The following is a 22,867-nucleotide window of genomic DNA, read 5'->3' as shown; positions in this document are numbered from 1 at the left end:
AAAATACTTGTCTGCGTGATAAGTGCTAATGACACAGGCTATTGTCCTATATCATTAGCTGCGGCCATGTCAGTTTAATATTGCGATTTGAGTCAGTCTTTATGCAGAGTTTCTCATTTGCCAATGATGATCATACAGACAAAATGGGACTGGTAATAAAAACACTGACAAGATTCTGAGTTGTAATTCATTTTGTCCATACCTTCAGACCTTGTTGGGATCAATTAAATTCACACAGCCACAGAAAACAACTCAATAAATACTAGTACTCTGACTTGAATGAGAAAACAGAAATCATTTTTGGGACTTAAGGTCAGAATACTGATGCCAGGTTGTTTTGAAATAATTTCTTTTCTTTTTTTTTCTTTTTTTTTACCTTTTCATATTATTTCACAAATTGGAGAAGTGCAAGAGTCCAACCGGAGGTGTTTTACTATTTCTTTTGTTAAAGACAAATAAGAAAGATGTGATTTTTAATTCCTTTCCAAAATAAAACTTTTAACCAATAATTGACAAATCAAAGTTCTCCAAGTTATTGTCCATAAAATCCAATGTTAATTGCAGCTTTAATTGGCAGGATTCTTCTTCATGTGTCGTAAATTCTTTTATTTAAACAGTGTGCCTTCAAATACAGGATGTTTGCAGATCTGAATGTACAGATCAAAATATGTGTAGTGATAGATAATAATGGGTTATCATCATGAAGGTCATGAGAAAAAGAATGCAGAAAAATGAAAAATGTTTGACCTGCAGTGTAAAGATGAGATGATAAAAAATGCATACATTCTCCTACACTAGAAGTGACAGAAAAACATGTGTGATGAAATGGAAAAAAGACTATAATGGTCCTTTGATGATGTGTCTGAAGATCCCTTATTACATTTTCAGTGACTGTCTAGAGAATGAGTAACCGTGTCAAGACAACACTTTCTTTGCAGAGGGCTTTGAGTCTGTGTATAAGTCTTTCTGCCTCTCTGCTGCAGCTGCTGCTGTCCCTGGATTTAATAACTTCAGTAGCCTTTCACTTATAAGGCTGTATGATTCCTTGAGGGACTCCAATTGATCAGTCAGTGGTGGGCTCTAACATTGTGGCAGCCAGATGAATGGTACTGACATGGACTTCATCTAAACCACTAAAGCATACACTCGGGGAATGTGAGAGCGTGCTCATCTGTTTCTATATTCTGTCTCTCTAAAGATTGTCCTCACTGAGTAAAAGATTAGAAAATAAAAGAAAATTTGCTCTTTCTTCTAGGAAACTGGCCTGAGAATAAAGACAGATGAGTGAACAATGCTTGCACTTTATTTTTGTACTTGAAAGTCTCCATGCTACGCTCATGTTGTATATTGTCAAAAGCTTCATGTTGCAGTTTGTGGTTGGCTTGATTCTTGGTTTAGTCATTTTCACAGGAGTCCTGAACCCCTGGATATAATACCATTAGTATTCCTTTTACAGGAAATCCCAATATTTTTTTTAACCAAAGCGTAAATTTCATATATTTGTCCAATATGACTTTTACTCACCGTTAATTGTAGCTTCCTCACCTGAGGATACAAATAAACAAGGTAGAGATGTTGCTTTCATTTACAAGTCTATTTTCCATGTAACGCAACTGGATCTTACTTTTAACTCTGTTAAGGCTCGTCTATTAAAACCATCTGCATCAGCTGAGCATTGCTTTATCCAGGGCAACAGACTTTGACCTTGTGGTACTCTACGGACCACCTGACCCTTACAAGAATTTATCTGAGACCTTGTCCTTCATTCTGATGGGCTTATAATTATAGACGACTTGAATATTCACCTGAATAAGGCCTCAGATCTTCGCAGTAAAGCCTTTCAGGCACTTATTGATACTGTTGGTTTCACCCAGTTCGTGCGTGAACCTGCTCACTACAGTGGTGACAGCTTGACCTAATTGTATCACATGGGATAGTGTTTTCTGATCTGCGTGTCTCCTCCTATCACGTGCATTATGTTTACTACCTTCTCAAATTTGGTGCTGATGTATTTACCACTCGACAAATCAGTCCATCCACTTTAACTGCTCTCGGCGAGTGATTACCGGTGACACTGGCTTCTTAAACTGCAGCAGAACTCAAAACTCAGAACTCGCCTGAACTTTCAGTTTCATTATTTCAGGCCTTGTACCTGTTACCGTTCTCCCATCAGTCTCAGTCTCAATGAATCCATTAAACCTAGTACGTACAGTACAGTGCATGTGGTCCTGCCGATGAGATTACTGTAAACTTTCTGACACTGCATCTCTCTAACCATCTGTTTGTTTATTCCCTCAAGCACACGAGCATCGAGGCTGTGTGCTTCTCTCTCTCTCTCTCTCTCTCTCTCTCTCTCTCTCTCTCTCTCTCATCTCATCTTTTTTCAGTCAGGCTGTCTCTGCGTCTGTTCTGGACCGTCAGCCGTCCCGGGTTCTCTCTCCTTCTCCTGGCTGTTGGTGCCTCATTTCAGATGTTTTGGTTGTGGACCTTCGTCCTCCAGGAGTCCCAGCAACCTCGTCTCTCTCTCTTTCCTTCTGTGTGTTGTTTTCCTTCTCCTGGACGTGTGAACGATGTGCTTGGTTTTTGCCTCTTGTATGTTTGTGAAGTCTGTCTTCTTTCTTCATGGTGGAGAGGAAGTCATGTGGTTCAGATCCTCCCAGATCGTATTCTTAATTAATGTTTATAATCTATAATGTTGTCACCCTGATTGTCCAAACTGTAAATCTACTTTGTTGCTCTATTGTGTAAACACAGATGGTGTCATCATGCCGTACAGATTGTAAAGCCCCTTGAGACGCTATACATAAGAAAAAACAAAAAACATTTTGAAGCGGTGGTGTGTCAAACTTCCCGCTGCTTTCTTTTTAACTTGTGACAGGTTGCACTCATTAGTCACACAGCCACAAGAGATTAATCGTCACTGTAATTTTTCCAGGTGAAGACCATCTTGTGAAGACGTTTGTCTTTGAGTGTGACTGAAAGCAGCAATAGAAATTCCTGTAGCTGCTTTAGCAAACTGCGTAACATACAGAAGCAGATCCACCATGACACGTAGTTTGATGGGTCAGCTGGCAAATTCTACACTATGTGCTGTGCTCTGCGGTTTGAGCTGATAAAATTCGAACTGTATTCATTGATATTTTTCACCACTTGGGGGCAGCAAGCTGTAAATACAACACTGACACATTATCATTTTATCATTATCATTTTAGAAGTTGTTGTAAATATGTGTTAGCCAGCCTGTGCCTGTTTACTGATCTGGCAAACATGAAGAAACATTATCATTCATCTGGACTCCACTTGGCAGATTTAGGGACAATGTTCACTCTTTGTTTTTAGCTCTGTTTTGGTCTCCACCAGCTCCTGAGGGAAATATCTGGCTCTTTAGTTGCTAAATGCTCCAGTATGTTTACCAGCTAGTTCCTAACTGCGTCTGTCTTCTGTTTTGTGCACATACATCTGGTTTATCAGTGTTTTTTGTTGAAAAAACAGCTGGCTTCTGCATCTGGGAACAACACTGATTATAGCTGCAAGGGTGAATCAGAACAGTAAACGTGTGGGCTGTAACGCCAATGACCTGAAAGCTCTGTAGAGCTGCAGGCAACGGCAAAGTCTTTGTGGGCTCATCACTACCAGCAACTCCTGTCATGTTTCACATTGTAATTTTCCTTATTGCTGTTGTATACACAGACATAGCGGAGCCTTCATTTTTGGAGAAGAAGAGCCATATAACACAGAATCTCCTTGTCTCAATTAGTGTCTTTTTCTTTTCTTTTTTTTTTTCTTTAACTGAGGAGGTGAGTAACATGTAATCTTGACCGATATTCATAATAGAGTTTGCCTTTAAACCAGACTCCTGCCTCAGTCTCTCTCATACGGGGGCTTATTTTTGGGTCTTGCTGGGCCTGATTGTCAGCTCAGCAGGTTTACAGCTGGGTAGAAATGAGTCAATCTTTTCTGAATACGGTAATCCAATTAAACACTGGTCTTGTGAGGGTTCTCTTCGTGGGCTAAAGTAATGAATGTTTCATAAACCAATACCTCAGTGTGTCTCTGGTGTGCTTGCTGCCACATTAAAAGCTTCTTTTTTAATGTGGCCATTTGAATTGCTTTACCTGGATCTATTTTTGATACCTAATCACATTTCCTTTGAATGAGTGTTTTGGCTGTGTGACGTTGGCAGCTGTGGTCTTCAGTTTTACCTGAAAAATATGCTGCAGTTAGTTGTGTTCAGCATGTAGAGGCTTTTGAGTCGTCAAAATGGGTTATCGGTATCTGGAGCAAACAGTATGATTTGAATCATTACTAATTCATAGGGTGTCTCTATTGAATGGCCTAAAACCTCTGTTTTTATGGATGCTGCTGTTTCTGCGGTCTGGGCCCGTGGCCAGGATGTGACTCTTTTTTTTTTTTTAGTGGTTTGATCTGCCTCTGCATTTCCTGACTGAAAAAGGCCGGCTGGTAGCACGCTGCATGGGGCCGGATTGAAACACAAAGTACACGGTATATTTTGCTCTCTGTCCTTCTGTGGTGAAAGCCCACTGAAGCTGGACTTGTTGCTTCATGCCTCAGTGGATAAGGGAAGTTTGTTTCCTGTCAGGCTGATACGTGTGTTCATGTCAACAAGGCGGTCGGGAAATAGCATTTGATTTGATGTTAATTCGACTGAACGTTTTTAGGCCTTTGATCCGGCCGCCTCTGATTGGCCTGTGTCTCAAATGTGCTTGTTTGATCTCTGTCCTTGGCGTTCAGATGACCAGGTTCTTGATTAGTTCTGTTTTAGAAGTGACTTTCTGTAAACTGCTGTGTAAATGGTTTATTAATTAAACGTTTAAGCTGTAATTTTCTTCTGTAATTAGGTTTTTTTCTTTCATACAATCTCAGCTCCGTGAGCAGACGCGAGGACGTGCAGGAATGCACAGCTGATCATTGTATAAATTAATCTGGGATTCGCTGTGTATTCATTAATCTACATGTTTCAGCCTTTAATAAAGAAACCATATTATGCTTCATATTTTGCCCTTATGGCTGTTTTTGTGTCAGAGAATCAGCATCAAAGTGGGGTAGCTAACCATGAAGTAGCCTTATTTGAATGTTTTCCTGTTTGAGGTTATGTAACAGGTCATTGACTTTCAAACCTTAGTGCCTTTTCTTATTCATCATGTAAACTGTACACAGTTCCCAAATGAATTCAAACCTTTTTATCCACTAAGCACCTTGAAGGAAACTCTTATATTTATCTCTGTTATTGTACTCTAAAACTATCCTTAGGGATTATAGAGCGCACATTATAGACCTCGCTCTTCTGGCTACAAATGATGCACTGCAGCTTTGAAGAAGTATTTATTTTCTGTCTATTTTTACGCATTTCCATATTATTTATTGTACTGTAATTACATGTATTGATATTTAGGTGGGTAAGCTCAAATCACTAATGGTGGCCAGTGACATGCAATAAAACTATTCTTCTAATAAATCTGATTGATAAGGAATTTTGGAAGGTAATGTTCAGGTTAGTCTGGAAGCCGAGGAAAAAAAAATTCTGAATATTTAGCTCTGGCACATTTTTTAAAATTATGATATCATTTAAAGCCTGACTTTATATTTGAGAATGGCACTGATACCGGCATTTGAGAGTTGTTTAAAGACAGTGGTAGAAATTTATGATTTTTTACATTTGGCCTTTTTTTTTGCATTTAAAAGGAATATATGGCCTTTAGTAGCATCTTTATGTGTGTAAAAACCTTTGGAGCCATAGCTCCACATGTCTGAACTAATTCTGTGTCCACAGCTGTTGCAGTGATATGATGATCATAAAATAAATCAGGAGATTTAGAGTTTTCAAACAATGTCTAACAATGACAAGACTGATGGAAGACGGAGGTACAGACCCAAGACACACCTGAAGTAGTTTGGCATGAGGAGTGGAAACAAGGAGGAAATGACATTCTGTCCAAATGTGATAAGATCTGCATATCAGCACCTTTAAAGCACACTCATTAACAGGCTTTATCTCATTTGTTTAATCTTCACAAAAGATGATGTAGTGTAAAGATGACAGGTTGTGATTTTTATCTGTTTCTCGGCTGGGTGCATTTTCGAGTGTGTGCTGGTTGCCTCTCTCGGTGTTGATAAGACTCCATTAAGTTCACTGCTCCCAGACAAGAAATAACAGCCTCTCATTTTTACGTTTAACTTTTTGGATGTAGTGTATGAAATTTTTGCACGATACTGATAGACAGATCAGCTGATATCATCCTGCCAAAATATCACTCCGGCTCTAATATCATCTGTTCAGTGAAACGTCACATTTACTCCAGCTGTTGATTGGGTTTTACAGGTCGTAGCTGTTTAGTTGACAAACATTGACTCCATCTTTATCGCTTCTGTGAATAACTGATTTGGATTTACATTAAGGTCCCACTGCACACCTGTACCGGCGGAGGTGAACATGGTTTGCAAATGTAACACTAATTGCTTTGCCAGTTCCTATGAAGCTGCAGTTATGGATGTCATATTTAACGAGGGCTTTGTGATGTTAAGCACTTCTTTTTTTTAAGGAAGATCTGTCTTGTGCATTCAGCTTATACAGTTTTGCAGTTCGCTATTGTCTTCATCTCACCAAACATTCATCTTACTGAGCATTTATTGTTATTTTAAAACGAGAAGGAATTCTGTCAGTGATGGGAGATAATGCGTCTCCGGGTATGTTTTGCCTTGTTTCAGAAATGTTCGAGAAATGAGCAATTTTGGAAAGACGCTTACCAGAACTGGTGCGCATAGAAAACTGTTCCAGGAATTCATACATGACTTCACCTCAATGACAGTCTCTTTTTATCACATCTGGATGAGATGGGATTTTTCTTTTCTTTTTCAAAAGAAGATTCTCTCATTGTGACCATGACAATTGAAACATTCTGTGCATCAAACTGGCACATCAAGTATTTCTAATTCTGGTTCGTTGCAGTCAGTGAAGTCTCCCTGTCAGACACAGAGCGAACGCCGCTCTTGTGGTTTTCATGTATCCCCCTGTTGTGCCTCTATTACTGTATTCTCGTGCTTGACTGGCCAGGTGAGGCTGATACAGCCAGTCATGCAGCTGACAGATGGAACAGTGTGTTGTTCTTGATGCTTCCCTACCTGCATGTTAGATCAATTGTTTGATTGCTGTAGAAGCTGAAAGCGACCCGTGGCTTCGCTCTAACCCGTATGATTAGTTCTGTGATAAGGACAACAGGAGAGCACTTTGCCTGGTGACTGGCAACAGGTTTCAGTACAGAAATGAATGTACAGAGTTGACCCATAAGGTTTAGTCTCCAGTGGAATACCTGCAGGGCTTTCTGAGCTGGGACCTGATTTATTTTGAGTTAAAGGACAAATTACATCCTACTTTTAATATTAATGGCCTATGTAAGTGAATTTTGCAGAGATCAGCTTCAAAACACTATAACCTTGGATTCTTGCAAATATTTCACTTTCTAACAAAATCCATCCATTTATAATCAGCTCTTAATGTAATCCTTTCAAATCTCTTTGTATCTCCCATTTTATGGCTTGATTTTCCTGATGTCTCTATGAAACGTTATAGAACATAAAAACATGGTGAAAAACAAAATGACCACCTAATACAAAAATGCAAATGAAGACATTTTTATAAATAAACTCAAGGGAAATGCTGTCTCTTTTTCCTGCCTGCCTCTTGTCATCACATTAGCAAACTGCAGCATGACAAACATGTTATGAAGTCAAAGACAGTGCATCGGGCAACGTGACAGGTAAAATAAGCAAATTGAAAGGAGAGTGCATCCATCAGCTCTTCCTTTTTTGTGTTAGAGGATTCACATAGTTATTTATAAATGCCCTATACCCTCATAAAAGTAATGACGGGTTTATATTTTCTGCTTTTAGATTCCTCACCATTCACCACCAACTAATGACCAGTGCTGTGCCTCGTTTGATACACAGTGGCTTTATAAATGGGAAAACTGACTGCTTGTCAGAAACATCATTTTCCACCAGTTTAATTTAATCAACAAGAGGTTGAGTTATTGTCAATCTTTAAGTTTTAATGCACTTATTACACTTCATATACCAGAGCTGTGTATGTTCTTACGTGATTCGTACAGTACAGTGGAGCAGGGATCAAACATTATATTTAGACACAGTCAGCGTAGCTCCTACGTTTCTGTGGTCGGATTACATTTATGTTTTCATGAGCTGTACTGTTGTCACGTTTGGTTAATTAATGGCTCCAGTTCATGACAGTACATATTTCCTTCTTTGTTTTTTTTAAACAGCAGCCAGTTATAGAATTTGTGATTAATCTAACTTTCACAGCACCTTGTTTCCATTATGATGTTCATCATCAGCTGTCACAAAAAAGATAAAAGATAAAAAGATAGAATATGTGTATGTGAATGAATCAGGTCTGTCCCCAGAGAAGAGCGTCAGTGTTTGACGACTGTGTTCAATGACAGGATTCAAAATCCAATATCAAATTTTTGAATATTCTTTCTTCCTACATGGCAGCTACGGTATAGTTATGTTTAGGGAACGTGGTTGCTGGTATTAAAGCAGTATTTGCTGGCCTTGGTTGAGATGTGTAGATCAGCAACGAACTTAAAAGCCAAATGGTTTCCCTCTTTTTTGTTCCCTCCTCCCACTCTGTGCAGGTTCTGGCTGCATATTGGCATTTATCAATCAGGGATCAATGAATATCATTGTGGAGCGGAGTGGTTTGCTTCAGAGTGGCATTGATTGTCTGAAGGGTTGGGCCTTATGCCAGTTCTCATTAGTGGTCTCTGTCCTTTCACCTTTCTTTGTCTCTCATCTTTCCCTCCTGGTGGCGTGGTTGCCTGGCGTCCTAAGTGCTTTAATAGAAATGCATTGATCACAGGTGTTGTGAGCCATGTAGCAGCCATGTGTGTGTGTGTGTGTGTGTGTGCCTCTCCTGTATGTGTGTTACACTGCACGACCCTTACATTCTGTGACGCTATATAAAGAGCTGGTTTGTGCACCCTGTGAACAGGGTGACAGGGTGACCCTGGTGGTTAGATAGACCATTTTACAACCACAAAATCAGGGGTTCACTGGTCATCCCCACTGGTCGTGTTGAAGTGTCCTTGAACCACCTCCTACCTGCCCACACAAATACATGCCTGTAGGTGTGTTTACGTCCAGTCAATTATCTCTATAACAAATTATTGAGAATTGAATCTATATAGTATATAAACAGTGCTAAAAAGTTATTGATTTCCAATTATTCCAATGAAGCCTTTAGGTAGGGAATCTGAATCCAGCATGGGAATGGCGGACTCTGTTACTATCAATATAACTACTAAGTAGAGAGAGAATTGCTGAATGTAAATACACTGAATAGCTGTTGCAAAGAAAAAAATTTCATAAATAGTTTTCTTTAAAAAAAAAAAAAAAAGTTTGTTTTTATTAAAATGTTCTTCATTATAATTTTTCACCGTTGTCTTCCATACCCAGTACATCATAACAACAACAGTAGTCAAGACAGTTCATGGTTGTTTTTTCTCGTATGGATCGTTACCTGCTCATGCTGACCACCGCGCCCTGGTCTCTGACCTCTCATCCTGTCCACACTGCATGGTGGTTCTGGGTCCAGCCTCAGAGTCAGCGACCTTGGCGAGCAGCTCCAGTTTTAATCAGCACTTCTCTCCACACGGGCAGCTCCAACCAGCCGCTTCCTGCACCTTAATGAGTTGAGAGTCCTGGGCCAGACTCAGCTGTAGCTTGTGCTGAAGCTCTCCTTCCTCCTTTTCACACCGCAGCAGCGAGGGCGTACATACAGCAGAACTACAGCCAACGATGCACATCATTGTGCAAGACTAGTAGACAGGATTGAGGAGGTTTTAAAGGCTTTGAGTGTGACACGGGTCCCTTGATGCTTTATTTTTTTTTCTTTTACAGCTAATTCAATTATATTGTAAGAGTAATAGAAAATTAATATTTTATTGCAGTCTCCACATGCAATGCTGGCCTGTTAGAATTAGTGAGCACATTAGAGACACTGACAGCAAACAGGTTATTTGTTTTCCCTTATAATCAGGTGATTTACAATGATTGTCTTTGCTCGTCTCACCTCTTGTGATTACCGATTGTCCACACATATCTATCACTTAAACAAACTTTGAATATTCTATCCAAGCTATTCCAACTTTTGAAATTAACTTTGACCGGGGGGCGTGCTGGTGGCTTAAAGATAATCACATCAAGGGCATGGAGCCTGACCTGTTTTTGCATGAGTAAGTTTCTGCTCGGTGAAAAGCACTCAATCGGCAATTGTTGTCTTGCCTTTTGTGGGAATGTGAATAGCACCTTATTGATTGGAAGCAAAATGTTTTTAATGTTGTAGATGAGATTTCTGGATTGCTGGCTAATGGGAAGATAGAAGCTCGCTGCAATCTATTTTCAAGTCAAGCTCCAAATTGAAAATCTTTGCAGGCATAATTAAGGCTTATCTGAAAGGAATGTCAAAAACTTTTTTCACTGCTTTTTAATTTTTTTTTTTTTTTCCAGCCACCCATCCAATCCTGATTGTTACGTGTAAATACACAAACATGCTCAGAATGGTGATGAGTCTATGCAGAAAGTAATGAATACAAAATGGAGAGCAGTATTGATGTTTGATCCAGCTTAATGCCTGTGACTGTGGTTATGAAAACTGTCCTTGTAATTGATATTGTAATGTTCTTTAACATAAATAAGCAATTTAGCGATGTTAATCAAGTAATCTTCTAGAGGAATGTGTGTGTGTTTTTTTATGTTATATAACTTGATTCGCTGTATCCCAAAAGAGAAGTGCTCTGTTCATCCTCAGGTTGGGGGTGCAGGGTCAGTTGATTAAGTATGTTGCTCAAGGATACATGGACAGGTGGGGCTACACCGGGGTTCAAAGCTGAGGTCCTCCACCTGGGGGATGACCTGGATTTCAAGTAGCCATTGTGTTTAGATGTTTGAAACAAGACCATGCTGAGAAATTACTCAAACGCCCTCACAGGACTCGCTTTCTTTCTACCAAAGGAGGAGTGGAGGCACGCTGCCGAGGAAACCTTGTTCGACCCTCTGTAGCGCTAGATTTATACACTGGATTAAAGTTTTACCACCTGCTTTTGTGAGCATCGCAGTACACAAAACAAGAATCTCTCTTCCTCACTGATGCATCTGTATTGAACATTTTCTCAGCACTGTCTGTTCTATACTTTATGAACAGCTTCCTTGAGCCCTGCATAATACATGAATGGTTGGCGAGGAAGGTTTCTGTAGGCTCTGTATGAAAACTGTAATCACGATCACTGGAGATTCATATTAATAATGGGTGGTACAGTAGATCTGTTTACTGCATGGTTGATACACATTGTCGCGATACCCAGGAAAATACTCAATACTCGACACCATTTTCGATACCATGGGGAGAAAAAAATTACCCTAACCTTTTTTTTAATAAAGATTACAACAATACAAACAATAACATCAATGACAACACTATTTTGTCTGATGTAGTGCAAAAAAACCAACAGTAACCTTACTGTAAGGTGTATATATATATATATATATATATATATATATATATATATATATGACATGCAAATATATTCAGCTACAGCGCGGCTTTTCTAAGCTTCATTCTGGGATTTAATAATAAATATAACACTCAAGAGTTAGATGTCACTATTATTATCTACATGGTAATTATGAGGCTAAAGCTAGCTGCCGGTTAGCTTTCCTTAGCTTAGCACTAAGCTTGAGACAAGGGGAAACAGCTAGCCTGGCTCTGTCCAAACGTAACAAAATCTGTCTGCCAGCACATCTAAAGCTGTTATTTTTACACTGCTGTTTTTGCACGGATGAAACAAATAAGATACAACATTTTAATAAGAGAGATTTACAGGAACAGAACGCTGTTTCCCTGTTTCCAGTCTTAGGGCTGAGCTAAGCTAACAGGCAGCTGGTGGTGGCTAACACAGATACAGTGTTACTCGATCAATGAAAAGCAAATAAGAGTATTTCCCAAAATGTTTGACGATTCCTTTAAGGTCACGATTTTATACAAAATATTTGCTCAAGGATTGTGTATGAAATGTGTATCAAGTACTTTAGTGGAATTTAAATAAATCCCATGAAAAGACCAAAACCAACAATGAACTGATCCAACTAACAAGTATTGTCTGTTGTCAAAGCCTGATTTAACTTACCTCTCTGTACCATACATCTTCATTGTCATCCAAAAAAACACATCAATGAGCCACGTGGGATGTTTTTTTTTTAAGACAGCACTCACCCTTTTTCAAAATTAAACGACATGTTTGCGACCAGTTTTTTTTTTAAATATTTTAATCTTTTTTTTTGGAAGGAATGGGTTTGAGACTGAATGCCTTAACAAGCTGTTCTGTTATTTGTTGCTATAATGTTTTGGTAAAAAAAAAGGTGGAATGACTGTTGAGGAGAGAGGCGTCACATGCTCTCTAACCATTGTGTATGTTTGTGCTTCCAGTTCATGTGAAAGCGGGAACCTGTGAGGTAATTGCTGCGCACCGATGCTGCAACAAGAACAAGATCGAAGAGAGATCCCAGACTGTCAAATGCTCCTGCTTTCCTGGACAGGTGGCGGGAACAACAAGAGCAGCTCCATCTTGTGTAGACGGTACGCCAGGCATCTCATTACAGTTTTGGTAATGATTTGAGACCGACTTCTGATTAGGGTAGAAATGCGGCGCGCCTCAAAACTGTCACACCTGTCACTGTGTCTGGTGCTTATTTCAGTGATTATTCAAGTATTAGAGGGTTATTGTATGAAAGAAGAAAAAAAAAGACACTGTTGGGATTTTCATGAAGCTGCTGTTCTGTGTTTCTCAAAGGTTTTATAATCTTCAAAAATCAAACTGCCCAACAGTTCATTCAGTCTTTGTTTGTTTTTGAGACTGTGTCAGACCTTGTGTTCAGCAGAGTAGACTGAAGGCCAGGTCATTTAATATCATGTCAAAAGTGGCCTTGGTTACAGGTGATTCGATCCCTATCTCCTCCTTTCACTCTAATGACTCTGACAGGGGCTTCCTCCATTTTGACAGTTCCCTTTTCACTTCATGAAGCTGTTTCTCCCCTGTAGGCCTCCTCGGAGCAACTTAAGACCTTGATGCGCCAACCTCTGCTGCATGCTGTATTACCCCTCCTACATACAAACATCCACCCTCCTTGCACTGAATGCGCCTGCTCACAACACTCACCAGCTTGACATTGACCCACGCCCTGTAATTCAGACCTGAAAACACACCGGGGCAGGCCTGACGGGTCTCTGCTGTCTGCCAGTGATCAAAAGGCGCTCTCCTCAATCAAGCGTACAGGAACTGAAGGCACTTGTTGTTGCTTCGGCCAGGGCAGAACCAGGCTTAACTTTCCAACAGCATGATGTTAATTGCCTCCTGTAACTTTTTTCTCTTTCTTTCTTATACTGTTTTCCTTATTTTTTTCTCCCCACAAAGCATCCATAGTTGCACAGAAGTGGTGGTGCCAGATGCATCCCTGCATGGACGGCGAAGAGTGTAAAGTGCTGCCGGATCTCAAAGGATGGAGCTGCAGTACAGGAAACAAAGTTAAGACAACTAAGGTGGGTTTAACTGACAAAATATTTGTGGGCACAGAGTAGGTATTTTTAAATGATCATTCTTCATCAGATTCAGTCACATTTCCAAGATTTTTAAGAGTAAAAAAACAAAACAAAACCCTGCAAAATTCACAGCTATTAGTTGGAACAAAACAAGACCCTAGAATAATGGAGGAGGGCTAGATAGGTGTTTGAACAAATAAAGAAACTGGAGCCATGGAGAGCACTGCAGAAGATTTCTTTCTTTATCGGCTTCAGATGAGAGCAGAGTAGGAGGCAGCAGGAGAGGAAAATGTGACTCACAGGGGAGAGTCAGTGAAGTGTTTCTTGAGGCAATCGGCTTAGAACAGTAGAAGGAGGTGAGTCGGGTTCAACTATCTATTTAGTTACATCTCGCATTTTGTTGTGAAAGTGTTACTACAGGCGATTTATTGTATTTCACTTAAGCTGCTAATTTGGTTGAGCCAAGTAGAGCAGGTATTCAGCAATCTACCAACCCATCAAATGATTGGGTCCAGTTTTGGAGGGAACAGGCAACAGGATAAAAACAAGATTGTTCTGTTTTCAAATCTGCGTTGTTTAGTTTGATTCAATCAGACTATAGTTTGTTTTCCCCATTTGTGCAATTTGTTTTAGGCAGATCAGACTCGTGTGCAGACCTGGAGTAGTTCATTCGTTCTGACAACAATCTGACACGACTACAGAGCCTACTCTACAATTTTGAGCTAAACGGCTCTCGTAGCCAGGTTCCCTTTACATACTAGAGTGCGGATGAACGAGATCAGCAGTTTACCAACTCTTCCACTGAGTTAACAAACTATAGGTTTTAAGACGCCTTTAGGGAGCTTTCTCACAAGAAAAAAAAAATCTGGTGTGTTTTCCTTCTTGGTTCAGTGTGTTTAGTTGTATATGAATGCTATGAATCGAACTCTGGTGTGGATTAAGCGACTGGACCAAGGTCGTCTGAAAAGGAAGGTCTCTGTCCTTTTCCAAGTGGTGTGTTAATAGAGATTTTACATTCAATGACCTGTAAGTCAAAACATTTCCCACAAGAATATACAAGACTAATAAAAAAAAAACAATACAGAGGTTGAGTGTGTACAAGACTTAATTTGCTTTTGTGGATGACCTGAGATGAATATATTCATGTCTCAATGTAGTGTCAGTTTATTGTGCATTTGACGACACTTGTCAGTGCTCTGTTATGACATGAAGATTATTTTGTCAAACTTGTGTTTGTAGACTGACAAACCATGTCATTTTCAGGCAATTTTATGTATTTAACTGACAATTAATGGACACTTCAAAATATACTGTATATTGATATGTATTCTATGATGCCAGTGCTCTCATCAATAATCATTAATTGCTTACAGACAAGATGAGATAAGTATGTGTGTTTTAAAACTACAAAACTGAACACTTAACATATGCAACAAGACTTTTCTCTTGTTTCTTCTAGACCTACTGTATAATTTCACAAAAATCTGTTTCACAGGGTTGGAAGAACATGTCAGTTATTCTCTTGGTGATAATAAGACCAGAAGTAAACTTTGTGTTGAGAACAAAAAAAAAAAAAACACATGTAAATAGATGACATAAATATAGAAACAAGATTATCATCATAAGACTTGCCCTTCTCACTTGGTGGCTAAGGTGAGAAATGAAATAGGGGATGCACATAGCACATGACAAATTTGCAAACGGAAAATCAATTATCACATCTGTAATAAACAGTGTGATTGTGCACCAGTGACTTTGTTGGTTCAAAGTGGGAAAACTCGGTCTCTGAGCAATCACAAAACATGGTTGGTGACTAAGCAGAAATCCAGCTCACGTGTGTCCATCTCATCCTCTGCCTTTGAAAAGTCAGTGCGGTCTTGCTTATGTTTTCAAAAGTGCCAGCGAGAAACAAAAGAAAAGCAAACAAAGACAAAGGACAGACAAATAAACAGCAAACGAAAATCCCTCCAGGAAGCCAAATCGTCAAGTGGGATGTGCCGATGCAGGGCAGGAGGGCTCAAGCTGTAGCACTTCCAGAGATTAATAGAGGTTATCCGGACGTGTGTTTTAGGTTTCAGGGTGTGGTAGACCTGAATTGGATGTTAGGTGAGGAGGGGGGGCACAGTAGGCCCTTAGCCATCCATCACGGCCTGGTATTTGACTCACCAAACGCCTGTAGTTGAGCTGCCTCTTCCATTATTCATGGCTATAGGAGGCCTGGACAAAGCAGAGCTTTTTATTTTAGCCGGGTTAATAATTCATGCCCTCTCACACAGCCACGGGAAAGCAGAAACAGAGCCAGAGACAAGCAGGGGTCCGGGTGGTTAGTAGGACCCGTCAGAATCTCGACTCTTTTTTTGATTTGGGAGTCAGTGGGGGTCGCTCCATGCTCATGGCCTCGCTGCCTCCCACAGAGAGCCAGCAAGGGATGGACCTGTGCATGCTAGTACCCAAGCTTCCTGGACAGTTAACATCATTCCGGGGAATGAACGACAGGGCTCTGCTGAGGATCGAGCTCAGCATCACAAGTGTGGTGTCGGCGCAGTGAGGTAAAGTTCTGAGAAAAGTGACACACGTCTTTTTAATAACTTGAAAAATTAAGTCAAAAAAATCTAACCCATCCTGCATTGTTTCCAAATCAGGATAATAAATATGGAGAGATTTTGGTTGATTTGAGATATATTTTGTATTCCTTTTAGATATAGTATCGCCTACCAGAGCTACGTTACGTGTCTTTAGGTGAATTCCAATTGAAGTCACACGTCTTAACTTGCAAATTTCAAGTTAGTTAAGTCTGTGAAAGCTGACTTGTGAAATGACAGTAATCTGGACATTCTGATAAATAACAAAGACCAAGTGAAGAAGGGATGTAAAAATTCAAATTGAAGCGTACACTTAAAACTGATATTGGCTTATTTCGGTGAGCATTGTTACAAAAAGTGGCTAAAACACATTGTCGTGTATGACCCCGTCCACAGCAGCACATCGCTCAGCCACTGTGCCGGTCTGCTTCTCTAAACTGGGAGCAAGCCGATCTGAATCTACTACAACTAATACACTACTACTATGTATACTACTATGTGTAACTACGTCACACAACCCCACATCAAATAATCTGAACTACCACTTTAATGTTATCTCTCTTTTTCTTTATTTTACTTAACCTTTATTTTACCAGGTAAGACATGGCAAAACATGGCCTGGCAAAAATGGATACTTAATATAGGTGTAAACAAAGTCCTCAGCTGCAGCACACGCCTCACACAGTACTATAAATCCTTTCTTCTTTGATGTCCAGCGGTGGCATTGTTGATAAAAAATGATGGTGTCGTTTCACCTCATGATGAAGTCACATCAATAAATCAGACGTCTTAACACCCTGCAGGCCCCTTCTTGGACAACTCCAGTTGTTCCCTCTTTCTCTGCATGTCCGGGAGCAGCTAGTTTTATAGTCCTGCTGGTAATGTCAGGAATTATAACCCCAGCAGCAGCTCCTGCTTTTCACTTCCTATCAATCAGAAGGCAGAAGGCAAAAGAACCAGAGAGCCTTTCTGCTTGACAGGTGCTATGACGTTTGTGTTGAAGGTTGGTAATGGATAGCTGTCTGAGCTAGATTTGTTTTTAAGACATAATGAAAATGAAAATGTCCTCCACGACATATGTATGAAGGATGGTAGTCTAGCCATAAAATACTTTATGCTCATGAGCTGCTTGAGATTTAGTTATTGGACTGCACTATTCTCCCAATTTGGTGTGGTTATTACAAAACCCAACAGACCAAACCTGTTTCCTATAAATTCTGTTTTTTATATAGTTTGCAACAGTAAATATGTTGTCAAGGTAACATAATTGTGACTGAATTATATGTACTATTAAGATTATGACCAAACGCTGTAAATTTTTCGTTTTGGTTTTCTGCCAAAATATCCAATCCTGCAGTATACACTTGCAGTGACTATAGCATTACTAAACTTGTCATTATGTCCATGTTATGTTATGTTTGGACACTCACAGCACTTGGTTAAGGTTAGGGAGAGATCATGATCTGCTTTAATATAGAAAAGGTGACTTGACTTGGCTTTTGTTGCCTAACCCTGTCCATAGACGGGATGTATGTTGTGCTTCACTGCTGCTTGTTATATACAGTATTTATATAGGAATCTATTTTTTCAGCGACTCATATGTACATAATACAGTAGTTCAGTGTTTATGTTTGAATATCTTGCAGTATGACTTTCTATCTTATTCTGTGTGTAAATACCATGACAAGCAATAAAAAGAACAAAGTCATTCCTTATATGTGAACACATACTTGGCCAATAAAGCTGATTCTGATTCTACAAGACAGGGTTGAATAGTGGCAATAATGACCCAGCCAATCAGTAAGAATCGCTAATGCAGTGATCCTTCACCGGCTTCCCACCCACAGACGCTGCCAAATGTTTAGGTTCACTGTTTATTTTCGACCTTGGAAACAGCTGTTGACGAAACATTCTCAATCTCACCTCATGGTCCATTAAGTAGCTGATTTGGAGGTTTCCACCAGTAGATTGATTTTGCTCAATTACCGTGTAACAGTTCAAAACAACTCTTAAGACTTTTCATCCATGTTGACTTAAAATCTGAAGCACATTCCTGACCTTGGAAACAGCTTTTGACGAAACAGTCTCACCTTAAATTCCATTTAATAGATAAACAACTGTCGCTGAAGTAGTGTCATATACTAAATTAGAAGGTGCAGCAAGGTCACACATATTTACACATGCCTAACCCCAACCCTAAGCACAATACTGAGGTAAATAATAAAATAGTAGATTTAAGGTAGCTGATTACATTTAAAGGAACCAAGTAAGAGCACATTCACTTACAGGTATTTGTGAAAACTGACTTCCTTAGTTGCTATTAAGTTGCTATAAGAAGTTAGCAAGATTGCCATGTACAGGATAAGAAGGTAAAAATAATTAATACTTCAAGTTGGATAAAATCACATATCAAGAATGGTGTAAAAACAAAGTGAAATTGAACCAAGTTGTCGTGTCAGTTTAATTTCCTGTGCCCTATATTGAAGAAAACAGAAAAATAGGAAATGAGACATTAAGTCAATGGTTAGCCTGGAAAGAGGAGCTAAATTATTCTGTTCATGACTTTTTTTTTTAATAGCCCATTAAGACATTAGTGGAGTAGTACCTGCCATACTTCAATGAATGTCCAAAACAATCAGGATTCAGAGGTGTTTTTTTTTTTTTTTACTGTTTTATAATAATGAGTATGCAATACACACATATATGACCATGTGCTCACACATATGCTTCAGTAGCTCTCCATCAAAGGTAGGCTCTTAGTTTGTTTGTCGATGGGGCTTTGAACCTACAGCTGACCAGTCAAGTGTGGTCTTTCATCCCGCATCAAACCTCCAGGAGCTGCTTCCTGTTCTCCTTATTCCCCTTTGTGATTTTTCCCTTCTGACTACCCTCACAGGGACACCCACAACACTGCGGTATACTAACTGCTTTGATGAAGTTTAATTTTTGGAGTTGTCTGGTCCGTGCCTCCGAATGTACGTACGACCGCCCGTCCTATTCTCATGTATCTGATGGAATTTCTGACCATAATATCTCAGGAGCTCCTCATGGGAATCCCTGTAAATTTGGCAAGAATGTCCACTTGCACTCAAGGTGGAACTGATCAGATTTTGGTGGTCAAAGGTCAAAGGTCAAGGTCACTGTGACCTCACAAAACACTATTTAGGTGTTAAATCTTAAATCTGATACCTCAAGACCGCTTCGATGTTATTTCTTCAGATTTGGTACAAACATTCACTTGGACGCAAAGATGAACTGGTTAGAATTTATCGGGCAAAGGTCAAAGTTCAAGGTCACTGTGACTTCATGTTTTTGTGAATGCAATATAATGCCTAAAGGGAATTTCATTACATCTAGCACACATCTTCATTTGGACTCAAGGGTGAACTGAGTGGAATTGGGCGGTTAGAGGTCAAAGGTCACCGTGACCTCACAAAACGCATTGTTGGCTGTATCTCAAGAATTCATACACTAATTATGATACAGTTTAACAGTCGTACTATTCCGCAAAAAAACATTATTCAATGTTGTAACTGAGGAAGGGGAGATTGTGATCTTATATCCTGTGACTTCACTGGCTGTCGGAGGCATACAGCCGCTATAGATGGATAGATAGATAGATAGATTCTTTATTTATACTGCAAGGCAGTAATTGTAGTTTGTTTTATTTTATTTTTTTATTTTTCACTTGTGTCTAAACTCTTTCATCCCTTCCGTATGTCTCTTATGAGGGGAAATTCCTTTGCAAAGCTGCTCCTGCAATTGTGTTCCTTGCTATCTGTTCTTATTACTAATTATCATTATAACAATAATCAGCATGACTATGCTTGTAACTGCATTCATGGGCTGAATATTGTGCCACAGCAGTAGATCTGAAATGTTGCTGTCACTAGAAATATGCTGGAGGCCATCATGAAAACCATTTTCCTCTGATGATGTTGTGACCAAACAACATGGCTTAAATTAATTCACAAATGTATGTCCACAGCCTGCTGCTGCAACAGTAGCAAGACCAAATCATTTTTTTATGCTTTATAACACCCATGATTACTGAGGATTGTCACATAGAAGTGTAAATTAAATTGTGGCTCCCCAAACAGCGTCAAGTGTCTTCAGCTGCTGCTCCAAGCAGCACAAAAATCACACTTCCACAAGATATTAGAATTGTATTGCTTGGTCGACTGGTTGTGTGCAGTAAACCCCTCGTTGGTTCGACTGGTGAGACCACGACAACTGCTAACTGAATGACAGTAATTTGCAAACAGTCTGTTTCTGCGTGTGTCGGTTTTATAGTTCTTCAACATAAGAGGGAAAGCCAAAAAGTTACTTGTGTTCTACTTTTAAAGGGCAAACCAACAAGGAACAACATTCACCTGGCTGAGTATTTTTAGAGTTATGCTTAAAGTGAGAGCTGTACAAACTGCATTTTCCAATCCCTCAGATTAATATTCATGAAAATGTCTGAGAATACTTATGCCAGCAGTATGCCATCATGAATAATAATATTCCCACTGTTTGCATGGAAATCACTGAGCATGATATACATTGCTTTATGTCTGACTCCAAGCTGCTCACTGTCTTCCTACTTCTGCTGTCGAACACAACAGATGTTTGAATTATAAACATGCCAGATGGAAATATACACATTGAACTTGTCACACTTTTGACAGATAGGCCATTAGATGTGCAGCTCCAAAACAATTAATGAAAAAGCCACAAATTGAGGTAGAGCTGAAATAGTCAATTAATCAATCAGTCGTAGACGAAAACAAGAGTAAGAGTCTGTGGCCATGCTAGTCCCTCTGTGAGGTTGTATTAGGGCACAACAGTGATTTGAGCTGACTGCTAACATCAGCATGCTATCATATGCATTAGGACAATGCTAACTTGCTGATTTAGCCAATGCTGTTTGCAATGTTCATCACCTTAATTTAGCTAATTCAAGAATTAGTACTTAACAAGAATGCCCTCCTGTGCAAAACAAGCGCATGCAGTACATCTGGGCAATCAGCTCATTACGACCCACAGTTACTTTTTATTGTTAGACGACTTTGTTGGTCATAGCAATTATGAGGTGGTCAGGTGACATAGTATAACACAAAGCCCATGACAAAACACGGGACTTTCCTGTGTGAAACAGATCATCAGCGTTGTTTCTTTTGACCGTGTTCGCTCTACAACCTTAACCATGTGTTTATTATTGTAACCATCATGACAAAGGTCCTCTGACATTAAGGTACTTTCAGACAGGGGTTCTCAAAGTGGGGTACTGGGGTACCCCCAGGAACCCTCCTAAGGACCCCTGGTTCAGCAAAAAAGGGAATAAATTATTTTCACTACAATTCCATCCAAAAGTAACACAATGACAGAATGTATGACTCTTTTGGTTTCAAACACTTTCTTTGATAATTATCAGATGGGAGTCCGTGGTCTAATTTGTGTCAGTTTAGGACTCTTTGATCTGAGGAAGTATGAGAACAACTGCTTTATTTTAACCCAAATTCATGATTCTTTTCTTAAACCTAATTTTTTCTTTCCTTGTCTTTCTAGGTCACACGATAGTCGTCTGTTGTCCAGGATAACCTTGTTTGGAACCAGACGTTATTTCTTTGACCAACACCATAGGACATTTGGATATCGTGTGTTTTGTGGATTGGTGGAAACCAGGGACCAACAAGGACAATAATCACGGACATTCCACTGAACGAATGAAGGAAAAGGACCAGCGAGCGTCATATAAGACTACATATCCAAAAAGATTCCTGACTTTAGATCCAGCATCAACAGTAGCTGTCTCTGAACTCTACTGCTCACCAAATCTCTCTTTGTATTATAGTTTTATTCCCATGGACTAGAAGACTCTACCATGAAAGTAATTATTGACTTCAAGACTGCGGGTTACACAAGAAAAAAAAAAAAAATCACCCTTAAAACAAAACCATGTGATGTGAAACTTTTGTGTTATTTTCTTGCCACAGAGAACCCCAGGACTCTTGATGCATATCTGTGTTGAAGATCTAGTGAGATCATTTTCATTCCTTTTAGCCTTATGGAGCAGATATCTCTTCTGTTTCATTTTTGTTGATTTGAAACTATCAAGTGTTTGGCTTTCTTAAGTTTGTTAGGACGTCAAGTCTTCTTTTCAAAGACAAAAGACGATACCACAACAATAAAACCCAGAAAAAAATGTAATGATGTTTGACTACAAGTCACCAAGGGTCAACACAGCTGAGTTCTGCCAAAATGTTTTAATGATATCTGTCGTTTTCAAAGCCTGGTGACAACAACTGATTACAAATGTCAGTATTATCTCAATAAATCTAACTCAATGGATATCACTATATGGAAAACATTGGGTTTTTTACAATCAGTGTTAATGCTCTTTGTATATCATGCCACAAAGCTGTTAAGGCAGGAGATGTTGGGACTTTTCAAATTAGCAGGTCAAACTCAAGAAGAAGCAGGAGGAGAGAAGCTCACGACTAATTAAGGTTGTATTCATGATGGAAGTGAAATGCAAAAATCAGCAAATGCAAAAATAGGCCATGTTCAAAAATACAAAAAGGAAAATCTCATTGCACTGTTTCTTAAAATGAACACACTTCACAAAAAGCCATCTGAAATCTGGTCCAGGGAGAGACTGATAATTAGCTCC

The 22,867-nt window shown here is 39.4% G+C and overlaps 1 protein-coding gene across 1 annotated transcript in view; it reads left to right on the top strand.

Annotated features, from left to right (window-relative positions):
- tafa3a (TAFA chemokine like family member 3a) overlaps positions 1 to 22,553 on the top strand; it is a 94,038-nt gene extending 71,485 nt beyond the window's left edge. Inside the window, exons 3-5 of the mRNA XM_056364915.1 lie at positions 12,521 to 12,670; positions 13,506 to 13,630; positions 21,763 to 22,553. Coding sequence (XP_056220890.1) covers positions 12,521 to 12,670; positions 13,506 to 13,630; positions 21,763 to 21,774 — 287 coding nt within the window. The 3' untranslated portion in view covers positions 21,775 to 22,553. The remainder of the gene's footprint in view (positions 1 to 12,520; positions 12,671 to 13,505; positions 13,631 to 21,762) is intronic.
- Positions 22,554 to 22,867: the final 314 nt, after the last annotated feature.

This window comes from Seriola aureovittata, chromosome 2, assembly GCF_021018895.1.
Source record: "Seriola aureovittata isolate HTS-2021-v1 ecotype China chromosome 2, ASM2101889v1, whole genome shotgun sequence".
Taxonomy (NCBI): domain Eukaryota; kingdom Metazoa; phylum Chordata; class Actinopteri; order Carangiformes; family Carangidae; genus Seriola; species Seriola aureovittata.
Note: the sequence above shows the minus strand (reverse complement) of the source record. Positions and strands in the feature narration are given on the sequence as shown.